We start from the raw sequence: 14,164 nt of genomic DNA on the forward strand, positions 1-14,164 counted from the left end.
CTTGAAGTTATTTTCCCTACAGGTGAAGCCTTGACAGCCGACAACTCTTGATGGTAATAAATTATGCCTTACTCTTCCCCCTCAGTTCACCAGAGAGCAGAAAGGACTTTCTGAAGACTGTCCATTCCATCTTGAGGGAAAAACACCGGCGGCTACTTTTAAAGACCGAAAGCTTACCTCTCAACCAGCAATATGTGCCCTTCGGAGGAAAACGCCTATTTGCCCTCAAAGGGGCCCGTCCGGCCATAAACAGAGCAGGTAAATCTGGTGCATCAGGGGATTGCTTCAGGTGTATTATTTGTATACGTATATCGTTGCTGTCTGGAATTTTAATAATTCAGTGCTATCGAACACCCTTTAATTCTGTGTGTTGGTTAAAGAAAATGAACCAATGGAAATTAGTAAAAAGTGCTTTGGACAAAACCTATTAACTCCATGGACCCTCAAACTGTCTGCTAAAGCAACTCCAAAGTCACAACACCAACTTTGATGAGGCAGCATTGCTTTGTTTTTTAGTTTTTTATATGTATGATGACAGTTAATCGTCAAGTAAAATGTCATAACCGTGACCGTCCTAGTGACCTCCTGTGTTTGGCTTTACAGTGTCCGTTCCGGCCAGGACTCTCGGGAGGAGGAAGCTTGTACGTAATCGCTTCACCATCGACACCGACATTGTGTTTGATGGTGAGCCTGAGCAGGACCTCACTTCACCTCAGGAACCGCATGGACAACAGCAACAACAGACTGAGCTATCAGGGGACACAGACCGCTGGGTAGAAGAACAGTTTGATCTAGAAGAGTACGAGGACCGGGAAGAGGTGAAGGAGACTGACATCCTGAGTGACGACGACGACTTCTGCCAATTAACCAAAGGGCCATCCATTGAGCCTAACCTGGAGGGCCCCATCATGGCTCTTTCCCTTGACACTGATGAAAAAAGAGGGGATGAGGATCCAGAGTCTCTCCAGTGTCCCCTCACTGGCGGGAGTGTGGAGGACCAAGGCAATCCTAGGGACGGGGCGGAAATCTGGGTACGCAGGGAGGATTCAGATGCCCCCCCAGATGGTGGCACATAAATACAAAGCTAAATAACACAAGCAGAGGGATAGTGCCTGACAAGCTTTATATAGGCTTCATAAAATGAAAGACATGAATGAACTCATGAAATCCCCACTAACAATGCATGAGCATTGATATGTATCGCACAGCTATTAAAAGATATATCCTCATGAATTATGTTGAATGCTTTTTGTACAGATCATGGGTGGAGGCGCAATACAGGAAATCCAGAGTGAGGGATGTTTATTCCAATGAGTTGCTATTAGTTTGAGACCAGTTGTAAGCTTTGAGAGATGGACTTACGGTACAATCATGAAATCTAATCAATTGTTTTGATTAGCATGGTTTGCACATATAGGCAGCTTTCTGGGGTTCTGCCTGCTGTTGCCAAATGTTGGTATTGTGATCATTAATCCTTCTGTGTGTGTGACTCAGATATATTATCATAGTTAAGGGCTGTATATAATTTTAATTTGTCTTTCAAGATTTAGAATAATGCTATGACATGGTGCAGTTTAGTTAAGTCATGCAAGGCTGTATATAATTTTAATTTGTCCTTCAAGATTTAGAATAATGCTATGGTGCAGTTTAGTTAAGTCATGCAAAGTTGACTGTACATTTGTACATGACAATACACTGATATGTTTTTGGAGTACATTTGGTTATGTACAATACAGGATTAAGTTGTCTTGTTTTTCAAATGGAAAGCTACCTACCCTGTAAATATTATTATTTTATATCTGTTCTTTTATTATATAGAATAGCACAAAAGTGTTATATTCCCCTCCTCACAGAGGCTAAGCGATATGAATTTGTTTTAACTTAACAGAATCCTGTTTTACTTGAAGTTATGTTTACTGTGGGGTTTTTTTCTTCTTTTTTTTTTTACTGTGAAATCATTTTGTCCAATACCATGCCATGTAATGACCATTTAAAGAACACACTGTTATTCATTATTAACACTTTACATGTTTGCTCTGTTGAAGAGACCTTGCACATCATCTACTACATAGAATGTCACCAAGAAATGTTTTTATTTATTCATATTCATCACTAAGTCAATTTCATCTGTGAATCACCAGACCAGATAGTAGCTTTTGTTTTGTTTGTCCCATCAAGAAAGTCCAAATTTGCTGAAGCAATCAAGGCGAATGAATAGTGAAAGAAATCATCCTTGTAAAAATGACCCATTGTGCTAAGACTGCATTTTTATTACTGTGTGTGTGTGTGTGTGTGTGTGTGTGTGTGTGTGTGTGTGTGTGTGTGTGTGTGTGTGTGTGTGTGTGTGTGTGTGTGTGTGTGTGTGTGTGTGTGTGTGTATATAGGAGAAATGTATTGATATCATAATAAATACACTTGTTTCCTACTTGAAATTCACTACTCTCTTCTATATGATGTACTCATACTGTATACAATATAAATGATGTACTGTGTATATGCATGTAATTACCGTTATAATATATTTTAGGTTTGTGTCTGACTCTGACAAGCATACAGATCTATGTGTGAGTCACAATCAGGACACCACAGATACTACAGTATGCAACTGTACATACATCTCATCTACATACATTGTAGAATATCATGTTTTATTCCCAACTCCTTACTGTATCTATTATGACTGGCGTGCAGTGATGGAAGAAATACTCACATTTTTGTTTTGCTTAAGTAAAAGTATCGATACCATATTGTAGAAGTAAGCTACTCTGTTAGAAGTAAGTCTGGTATTCAAAACTTACCTGAGTGAAACTACAAAAGGCAACAAAATATATTGACCACTTGAACCCCAACATCTATATTCTGGGGGGAACATTAGCCAATAATAGCAGATCTAGAATTGGTAATATATCAGTTGTTCTACTGCCCGTTATCCTTGAACATGCAGTGTCCTGATAAACTAAAGTATGGCATCACTGTTACTGTAGGCCTCATGGTGAGTGTTTATAAATCCAGCTCCTTCTGATTGACATTCAGCTCAGGAGCAACAAGCCAACAGGACAAACAGTCCCGCTGGTGAGTCCATTTTAAATGTAATATGATTTAATAATGTTCACTTTAGCAACCTTTAATTGTAGTTTAGCACCATTTGATGGTGAAGCAGCAGATTTTTAAATATTGTATTTATTTATTACAATTAGTAGGACTAATTGTTACATAATGGAATTACGTTTGTAGATGAAGATGTGTTTGCTGCTCCCTGTATCCATACTGGTTCTTCTGGACTCACTGGACGCTAAATCCATAAATTGGGGTGCTGGTAAGTGGTTCCCAAACTCTTTAAGTTATGGTATAGTGGTTCCCAAACGGTGTGTTGACTGAGGCTAGTGTGCTGAGAGAGAGAGAGACAAGTTCAGATGTGTCTTGGGATCTTGTGACAACCACACATTATTGCAAAAAGTTATGATTTGTATTTGATACTTTGGTGAATGGTACTTTCAACCACCATTAGGCCTATATACCAGAAATAAAATGTGTTAAGTAAAAAGGGAAAAAAATTAATTGAAGTCACAAATGTTCCAAAATGGCAAAAACAGACGATCTGTGAGCTCTCAACATGTTGTATTGTGACCCATTGTGTGCTTGTTGAGTCAAAACTCAGGAATGGACCAAAATCTGGTCAGCGTGACAACTCGGACCTCAGAAACTACATCTCCCAGAATGCAGCAGCAAGATGGCTGCTCGTTACTTGATTCTCTGATTAGGAGCACCTTAAATAAAAGGAATGGAGGTTCAGTCATTCTCAAACAGATGAAAACAGTAAAGACTACTCTTGGGTTCTACCTCCAAAGATGCCAATGGTCGGTTATGTTGTATTGTTTTATTTACACTGTGTAGGCCTAATGTATGCACTGACTGCAGTACTGTTAGTTGTGGTTAAAATCAGGCTAGGCTAATTGTGAATAGTAGGTTAAACTGTTAACGTTTGAAGTGGGGAAGGAACACATTAACACTGCAGTATTGCCTTAATTTCTGTTTGACAAGTTTAAAAGTATAACTTAACAAAATAAAATGTTAATGATTTAAGAATTTGAAAGACTACAAAAAATCTGGACAATTTCATGTTAAAGGTTTAAAATGCCTTGTTCAATTAGAGCTGATCTACAAGCTTAAAGTTCAGCTATTTTCTTTAACTACTTATTCAATTTAAAATGCTAGATGTTTACTTAACTTGAATCATTTATCCAAGCTTAAAGGGTAAAGTAATTTGAAAAATATACATTGTTTAAAATGTAGACTTTAAGTTAATTTAAGACATTTACACACTGTAAATGTCTAAAAAAAAAGTTTAAAATACTTTATTTGAAAATGTATTTAATGTTTAAAATCAAGAATGGTTTGGAAATGATTGAATGATTTGTTTGGAAATGTTGTTAATCTTTGTTTCTTTGTGTTTGAAGGTTTTTAACCTAACTGAAACGACCATGCAGCCAATCACCAATGAAGCCAATACTGAGCTAAAGTTGGAAAAGAAAAAATCACTGACAGATGGTGTGATGAGATTGGGAATAATCAATTTCTTGACAATTTCTTGACGCAGCAGGGAGGACCTTTATCAATGTGTTCCATTCATAAACCTAGCCTACAACACAGTGAAATCTATGGTGATAAAATTATACTCATAACTTGCATGTGTCGTGCCGTCTGGGACTGGACCCCCCCCCTCTCTCTCTAGCTCTCACTATACGCACGCAGCCACACACTATTCTTTTGGGCATGCAGGCACCGCGCTGAGCGCACTGATATAACAGACAGCAGCGCAAAATGTTTACACGTTTATTGAGATGAAAGTTCCAGTCCCCACTAGTCCCCACACAGTGACAGCACTCCATGTTTACGGCACGCATGCACAGACAGACAGAATATTATGTAGGCTATAATACCGTACTACTATTACACTGCACTGCATCTTTGCGCTGCGTAAAATATGCTTTCTCCGTCTCCAACTGTGTTCAGCTCCTCACCCGCCACATTGTTTGCTTCATTTCCTTTATTTACTGCGGATTGCATTCACACCTGCACCGAATCATAATCAAGTGCGATTGGAAGAGAAGCGAAACCCCCGTTTTTGCTCGGAGTATAATGCAGTTCTTTGATACGCATTACGATTCGAATGAGCCTTCACACATGCCAAACGAAGTGCACCTTCTGAAAATGCGCAGCAGAATTAGTTTTAATCGCAGCAAAGCTCTCTGGTATGAATGTGACCTTACTCTGGGTGAACCCATGTTGACAGATTTATTGTAACAATAGACATAGCAGTGTGGTTTTCTGGACCCACTGAAAAATCGGCCATTCATTTTTCCCATAGATTCACAAAAATATCTATATAAATTATTGTAAGTTCGGACAACGACGATTATGAAAGAATGTAATTGTTTTGGAGAGGACTGTTTTCAATATTTAATGATTTAGCTTAACTCTTATGTGTTGTGAACTTTCCAACGACATATCAAATTCAGCTGCTCCTCCATCTTTCAATCTAGCAATGTTCAGCTTGTATCCATTGGCCTGTTCCCACTGAAATTCTCCATGGCCACTCTCAACTTGTATCTTCTCCATACAGTCTAAAAGATGAGCCCGACTGTATAAACACAAACCGTACAAGTAAAGGACATGTTGTAACCAATTTGACAGTTTAAGAGTCATGCATACAGGACAATATTATACCCATGGTACTGATAAAGCTATCACCAATTCTATCAACCATTTAAAGGTCATAGTTTTAGGTCAAAACAGTTTGTTCATGCAGTACCAAAAAGGGTCTGTCAGCTCTTCCAGTTCTTGAGTAAATAGAAAATGTTAGAAATGTAACATAATCAGGAAAGAGACTACCTTTAATGTCAATTATAGTTTATTGTTGCAGCTCTTCTCCTGTCCATGTTTACTCAACACCTAGCCAGTATTCTCCATCTGCATTGCCAAAACCTCTCCTTTGTTCTTTAATATCAGGACACATTGTAATGATCATTAGACTCAGGACTAGAGCAATAACCCACATGTCTACTGTAGACCAGACCCTGCCCCCCCCCCCCCCCCCAGTCAGAGTTCAGAGTTTGAATGAATGTAGAATTATGTGCACAATGTAATTAGCATACAGATATTTTTTAAGTAATTTTAAAATAAAAAGTCCTCTCTCACACACTTGTGCCAGTGATCACCCTCCCCTGGCCTTTACAAATGTTGGCACTCATGTCTAAAGTTGCCTATACCCTGCTCTAATGTACTGGTTCCCAAACACACTACACCCATTTGCGGGTTGCGGACCAATTTTTATGGGTCACGACTTGAGTAAAAATCCTATTTTATTTTCCTACATTAACAATATCTTCTATGTCTAATTTCTCTTTTGGGTCATAAGTAATCAATCTATGAGCTCTAAAATCGATGTGTAGTTTTGTCTTCCACACTCTCTCAGTGCTCAGAGCTGTGCAGACAGCATTGGGAAAACACATGAATGCTCCGACTTGCGTGAGAATGACACCAGCAAACAGGTAATCGATGCTCCTGCCCCAGAGCGACTTCAGCAGTTTCCAGAACAACCGTGAAAAACAAAAACCTGAAACTCATGAAAACCATGGAGGCTCTCAGCATTTCTAGGGCATGTCACAGCTGGTTAATTATAGAGCAAACCCCTATGATCAGACTCAGAGAAAGCACTCAAATGCCGACTACCCACTTGAAAGCTCTAAAAGAAAGAGGAATGCCCATTCTGTGGTTTATTGGAAACAGCTTGAAAATATTGATTGTTTATTCAAATAAGAGAGCATCCATGGCAGGAAGAATAAAGCAGGGACGGTGTCTGAACGGAGGCCCCTAGGTCAATCATCTTTCAGTCTACTCTACTCTCTGGTCTAGTCATGGCCACATTGACCCTTGGCCCAGCTAGGCCATAATCTGTCCATTGTACCAAACACAAAACATAAGCATACACAGCATAATTCATAGATCTTTTCCCCTCCCCTCAGCATTGCTGCTTTATTTTGATAGTGTCAGACTGTCAGTGCGAAAGAGACAGGAAAGGCGTACAGAGAGGGCAGCTGGCCAGGAGTCGAACCGGGGGCACTGTGAAGAATTCTGTGTGGTATATGCCTTAACCATTCTGTTATCGGGACGCACCTACAGTATAAATCATAGATACATATTTAGAGAAATGCATTTGGGTTTGAAAGACATTTTGAGAACACTAATGCTTACTGACAAGCATACGTTATTCTGAAAGGAAGGTCAAGAAATTGATTATTCCCAATCTCATCACACCATCTGTCAGTGTGTTTTTTTTTTTACAAAAACAACCATGTATATTTGACATATATGAACAGTAGGAAACAAAAATAATAATTTAAGCACAGATAACAAAAACAATATAAAAAAAAAAGAAAAGAAAATACAATTATGAGTTGGGTTATTATAGTTCAAAAGAGTTACAAGTTATGTTGGAAAATATTGTGTTGAATCGGAACGTTGTCATACAGCACCCTCTATACACAGTTTTATTGTTATGAGGAAGCAAAAAACACACAGTATTGGTTCAATTAGTCTGTCGGAAGTACCCTCAGATTCTCAAAGTAGGTAATGAATGGTTGCCAGCTAGAAAAGAACCTTTCTGTTGAACCTCTAATTGTAAACTTTATTTTTTCCAATTTTAAAAATCCCATAATATCCTTAAGCCACATAGCTATAGAAGGGGGAGTTAGGGATTTCCACCCCAACAATATTCTACGTCTTGCTATCAGTGAGGCAAATGCTACCATATTAGACTGTTTCTGGGTTAGAAGTTCAAAATCTGATGGTACCCCAAAAATAGCGATCTGGGGTGACGGCTCCAAATTAACTTCAAATATATCAGACAAGATCTCAAATATTTTAGTCCAATAATGTACCAACTTGGGGCAAGACCAGAACATGTGTGTGTGATTAGATGGTGAGAGAGCACATCTATCACATTTATCATCAATTCCAGGATATATTGTAGCAAGTTTAGATTTGCAGTAATGAAGTCTATGAAAGACTTTAAATTGAATAAGGCCTAGTCTAGCACACGATGTTGATGTGTTGACTCGATCAATAGCCACATCCCACCACTCATCAAGAAATGTTTCACCCAACTCGGTCTCCCACCTATTCCTATTTTTGTCCATAGGGAGGATGTTTAACCTCATAAGAGATTGGTAAGTCACTGAAATATGGCCCCTTTGCCCAGGATACAGTATTAGGAGGTTGTCCCATGGTTTATTTGCTGGTTTCTCAGGGGGCTGCTAGATTTCTAAGCAACTGCGCAGTGATTAGTTCTTAAACGGCCTGCATTTATGAAGTTTATTTCTTTTGTAGTGTATGGTTTTACATTCCCCTGCCATTCACGTGCAAACGGCAGGGTCAGACATGCAAGTCAACAACCTGCTTGTCGGCAGAAGACTGAGGTTCAGTGTCTTGCTCAAGGACACCTCGACTTGCCTGGAATCTTTCAATACCAGTGACTTGCACAGACATTTAGAGGGGCAGGTGCTCAAGTGAAAAAGGGCACTTTGTGCAGCGAGTGGAACTCGTCCGGATGCCTTAATAGTGTGAGATTTATAGATTTTGGGGCATACAGTAAATAATATATTAGAAGCTTTTTTTTATCAATGTCACTATGTTCCTCATACTGTACTGTACTTTTTTTAAGGGCACATTGCTGTCCAAAGGGCAAGGGCAGGTGGTGCTCTAGCACCCCCTAGTGTCTATCTGTGCACACCACTGTTCAATACCCAGACAACCACTTCACCACCTGAGCCCCGAATCTGTCCCCTTCACCTGTCATTGAACTCAACATTTCCCGGCTCAGGGGAATTGAGTACATTGAATAATGGAGTCAATCAGCAACTCACATGCTGTGTCAGCATAGAAACCTTGGCCCCAGACGCTCTCTAATCTATGGATCTCCTCATGGTGAAATCTCCTTTTTATGTCTTCCACTGCTCTTCCACGTTCTGCTGCCCAGCCTCAGACTGAAAAAAAAACATCACATTACTCCCTTGTCAATCATCAAACCCACCACAAAGGGCCTTGAGCCTTTAGGGGAAAGGTAATTCCCATTGTACTGTAGATCTGCTGCACCGAGCCTGTATTGACTGACAGAGTGATAAAGTGGGCCAGTGTTATACTGTCCGAAGATCTTCAGACTCATATCTTACCCAAGATAAGGTGGCATGGGCGTGACTCAGAGCGTTCTCTTCCCTTTTATCTGATGAAGGGCAGAAATGAGCTAATTTACTTCTAGGAGGAAAGGAGGCAGGCGGACTAGAGCAGAAACAAACCTTTTTTGTAAGCTTTATAGAAATGTAAATAAAAAATAAAGAATGTTAAAGAACCTTGGTACATTGTTCTTATTATACGCTACCGGTATTTTAGAAGCTACTCTTTCAAGGGAATAAACTGACTAGGGGAAGTAGGATGGAAGGTATACACAATGCGCTAGACCCCTGGGAGATGGATTGCTGGGATCGAACCCATGAACTTGTGGTCCAAAGGCGAGAGCTCTACCGACTCCGCTACCCATGGTCTGGAGCTGGATGTTAATACCTTATTAATTTCAGTATGTATTCACACAGAGACAAAGCCAAGGGATAAGATTGAGTCTGCATGTATAGCGAGAATGGAAAGAAAATGTACTAAAATGTACTCTCAGTATAACTGAGACCAAGTATTTGTAATCACAGTCACGTACAGCAGGTGGCACACAATGTCTATATTCTCCAAACTCCACATTGAACAAATCCCACACACCAATAATAACCAAATTATTATCTCATTATCAAACATTGATTTTACTGGAAGCACAAAAGGTCACGTTTTAGAAGTTCATTCTCAGAATAAGTTTGGCCATAAGCACTTTTTTATGTTTTTATAAATACAACAATTTAGTCACGTGAGAAACTTTGTTTCAGTTTGGTTTAATTCCTACACAGTAATCCTCAGTGCCAGTTTATCCATTTGAACTGTAACCATTTTGGTTACATTTGTACACTCATAGTTAAATCAGCATTGTGGATTCAGCTTCATATTGTGTGACATCACAGGCTTACACTTACAGGTGTAAAGAAATGTGTGATTTTGTTTTGTGTGTGTGCAGTGCAGTGCACGCACACTCCATAATTTTGTGGTATTCCGTGAGAAGAGAGAGGATAGAGGTAGAGTGAGAGCAGAAGGAAAGTTAAGTAAAACAAATTAATATAGTGATGGCCTAGCAGGTATGTAAATGATTGAATAAATAGACACTGGTGTCAGTGACATGGTGAATGTAAAATGTTTTTCTCAACTCAACACAGGAAGTGGTGTACTGTTCTGTTTACGTTTGAAGCAGCTATGGCGATAAAGTCTGTCACTCACCAAACCTGTTCAACTGGCTTCCTAGTTTCTGTTCCTGCATTCTATCTTCTCTGGTTCTTTCTCTCTCCTTTTGATCTCTACCCTGACTCTCTCTTGCTATTTGTTAAAGTCAAATGATACCCTGTGTATTACCTTTACCTTTAAGTATGTGAATATTTTTAACTCTCAAGAAAGTCGTGCCTCTTCCAGTAGCCTGGGTTATCCCCAACATTTTGAAACGCTTCTTTTGTCTCAACCAACATTTTCTTTCATCATAACAAAGAAAATAAAAGGAGTTTTAATGTTCTTTATGCTGAATCAATACGGGAACCTATTGTTGATGCTTTACCAATTGTTGATGCTTTATACATACTATTACTCTAGTATATACACTATACTACTATACTATTAGGTTGGTTACCTTAGAGATTTAGATTATTATTCATAATAAAATAAAAATACATTAACCACTATTTTATTTTGGTGATGGCACTACTGTGCCTACTTTCTAAACTGATTTAGAAGATATTTGAAGAAGGTCTTTGCTAAGACTATTTGAAAAAAAGATCACAAAGCATCACATGTTGTGAGCTTGTAGATCAACTATTTTTGAAAATGTTTGACATATCAAAACATTTTAGTACTTGGTTTATTACATTCACTGTAGTACTGTAAATATACAGTATTTTGATGTCAATACTTTGTACTTACTAAAGTCAAGTTTTGGAAGCAGCCTTTACTTCATGAGTTCACATAAACAAATCATTTATGTCTTAGGTATAGAGCTTATTTATTAGAGTTTCGGGCTGCAATACGGCCCTCACACCTAAGCACCGCCGATCCGACCGATTATGTCTGAGTCATGATGTCGGGAGCTTTGTCTGTCTGTGTTTTGTGCCCATATGGAGATATCTATCTGTTTACCTGTTTCCCTCCCTTTATGAATAGTCCAGAGGGAAGAGGGAAATTATCTTCATTGCAAATGGCCTGTTCATTGACAACACGGCCCTATGCTTTTGTATTTAACACGCCTGTTTTGTTTGTGTACCCATACCTGAGGAAGACCTGTTGTGGGTCGAAACGTTGTCCTATTACTTCAAATAAATTATTCTGGGAGCTGTAGAACAGTGTGCGGACTTCCTTGTGGCTAATGGTCTCGCGATCACACTGCCAGCAAACAAAAATGATATGCCATCAATCACAAACTCCTCTCCAGAGGATAACACACCTCAAACTAATGACCACAGCTCTAGCAAAATAAAGGCTGGATAATAATTAGAGACAGTATTAGTGGGTATCAGTGTGCAAACTGTGCATGGCAAACAGCATTCAGCTTAAAGCGGTAAACAACAACTACAGATGGGAAACAAAAAAATAGTTTCAGCTGTGTGTGACTGTGTGGGACATGACATCACATGAAAGTATTATTTTGAGATCCTGGAAGGATCAGTTGGTTAGATCAGTGAACTTAACCAGTAGGATGGCATAGCATACATGGCGATCCTATCTTAACTATAAAGAAAGAAGAACGTCAGTGTTATGTCCAGAATTTGTTTCTCCGGGGAGTTAAGAGAGACATTCATTTTGAACAATGAGAGCAAAACTGGAAGTCCTAGCCTTGGTTCTGGGCTTCATCAGCCTGTTTGGCACAGTTACCATCACCGCCCTACCCATGTGGCGGGTAACAGCTTTCATCGGAGCCAATCTCATTATCATGGAGACACTCTGGGAGGGATGTGGATGAACTGCTACCGGCAGGCGAACATCAGGATGCAGTGCAAGGTGTATGATTCACTGCTCATTCTGCCTGCTGACATCCAGGCGTCCCGGGGGCTGACGTGTCTGTCCGTTGCCCTCACCTTTGTTGCTTTGCTCATCACAGGATGCGGGATGAGAGTTACCAACTGCTGCCGAAAGAACGTGAAGGCTAAGAGCATCACTTTGGTGACTGGGGGGTGCTTGTACCTATTGTCCTGTCTGATCACGCTCGTCCCTGTCTCCTGGACAGCCTATAATATCATCAATGACTTTCATGACCCCCAGCTGCAAGACCCACAGAAACGGGAATTAGGGGAGGCCCTCTACATAGGCTGGGCTACTGCTGCGTTGTTACTCACCACTGGGATCATCCATGTGTACTGCTACGCCTCTCGTAGGTTGAAGGATAAACAACCCTACACTGATGTATTGAAAGATGACACAGTGGCATTAGACAGGGTACCCTCTAGCTCTTACAAACAGACTCAGTATGTATGAGGAGCTGCGCAATTAATTGAACATATCACTGTCTGATATGTTGGGGGACATGTGCAGTCTGATTAGAACACACATCATGACCTTTTTTGTTGTTTGATTTGTATGGTCATTAAAGTTTAATCTGTCCTTGCTACTGTTATTTGTTGTAGTTATTTGTCTTAATACTTTCATAGTCCGGCAGCAGTTATTGTTAATAATAATTGCTGTTCTAAATAATTTATAATTCAAACATTTAATCTATTTCAAATTCTTACTATTTTAGTAAGAAATTATTCAACTGCCAGAGAATATAAACTGTTCTTAACCGCATGAAACTATAGTCCCTATATTCTGGGCATGCCATATTAAGAAAACGAGAACATTCCGCAAAAATAGCAGAACTACAAGCAACACACATTGCATGCATTTTTGTTAGAGATTGATTGGTGTACATGGTGGTCAAAACACCATTTGTTTTGACAATGTTCAGTTCCTGAACAGACATAGGGTTGTTCAGTTCCTGAACATATAGACATAGGGTTGTTCAGTTCCTGAACATATAGACATAGGGTTGTTCAGTTCCTGAACATATAGACATAGGGTTGGATACTGTGGCTTTGAGATCTTGAATTTAGGGACAGTCTTTCTGCTATGATTCATGATGCTTATCGGCTTAATGTTATTTTTGCAACCGAAGGTTGCAGTTAATTATGGAATGTCGCAGTTAAGCCCATATATGGAGATCCCTGATGTAAATGGTAAATGGTGCATTTATATAGCACCTTTATCCAAGGTGCTTTACATAGATTGTGCATCAATTCACCCATTCACACACACATTCATACACTGATGGTGGTGGAAACCATGCAAGGCACCAACCAGCACATCAGGAGCAATTTGGGGTTCAGTGTCTTGCTCAAGGACACTTAGACACTAACTCTGGGGGAGCCCGCGTTCGAACAGGCAACCTTGCGGTTACAATCCAGCCACTCTACCCCTGAGCCCATATGTCATCAATGATGTCATCAATATTGGCCAGCAACTCTACATTTGACCTCAAACCTCAAACTCTAGACGGGCCTGCCCCAAAGTTATTAGTGCAGGGCCCGGCAGCCGGCGAAAACTAGAGTTCTCAACAGGCCCGAAAATTAAGGCCTAGCGCTACCTGGGCCCTCATCAAACCCTTTACACTCAAGATAATGTCCCCCCTACCACCCTTAGATCTCCATAATACTGTATGGAGCTGACCTGTTCTGACATTCCATATGTTGATCTGACCTCATCAAACCCTGTAGGCTACACTCAAGACGCTCCTATGGCCAGTACAAAATTCATTCCATGTTGATCTGACCCCCATGCCAAAGCTCCAGCGCTTGCCCAGCAGTCTGCCGTCAACAATGCGTGCCCTTTAGGGCGAGGTCGCTTCTCGCCCTCAGGCGTTATATGAACGTCCTATAAAAGCATATAAGTATGCGGACGTCTCTGACGGCTGACGTTTATAACAAACCGTTTGAAAATCAGTTGA

The 14,164-nt window shown here is 39.9% G+C and overlaps 1 protein-coding gene and 1 pseudogene across 3 annotated transcripts in view; both read left to right on the forward strand.

Annotated features, from left to right (window-relative positions):
* The window catches only part of LOC310864169 (rho guanine nucleotide exchange factor TIAM1-like), a 50,410-nt gene extending 48,809 nt beyond the window's left edge, over positions 1–1,601 (forward strand). For both annotated transcript variants that reach the window (XM_083772752.1, XM_083772753.1), the window contains exons 26-27: positions 86–258; positions 604–1,601. In XM_083772752.1, the coding sequence (XP_083628878.1) occupies positions 86–258; positions 604–1,076 (646 nt within the window). In that variant the 3' untranslated portion in view covers positions 1,077–1,601. The remainder of the gene's footprint in view (positions 1–85; positions 259–603) is intronic.
* A 10,360-nt stretch (positions 1,602–11,961) lies between these two features.
* LOC310864813 (claudin-17-like) lies at positions 11,962–12,796 on the forward strand (annotated as a pseudogene). The gene has a single exon. The product of its transcript is annotated as a claudin-17-like (transcript).
* Positions 12,797–14,164: the final 1,368 nt, after the last annotated feature.

This window comes from Protomyctophum parallelum, assembly GCF_964188405.1.
Source record: "Protomyctophum parallelum genome assembly, chromosome: 9".
Lineage (NCBI taxonomy): Eukaryota > Metazoa > Chordata > Actinopteri > Myctophiformes > Myctophidae > Protomyctophum > Protomyctophum parallelum.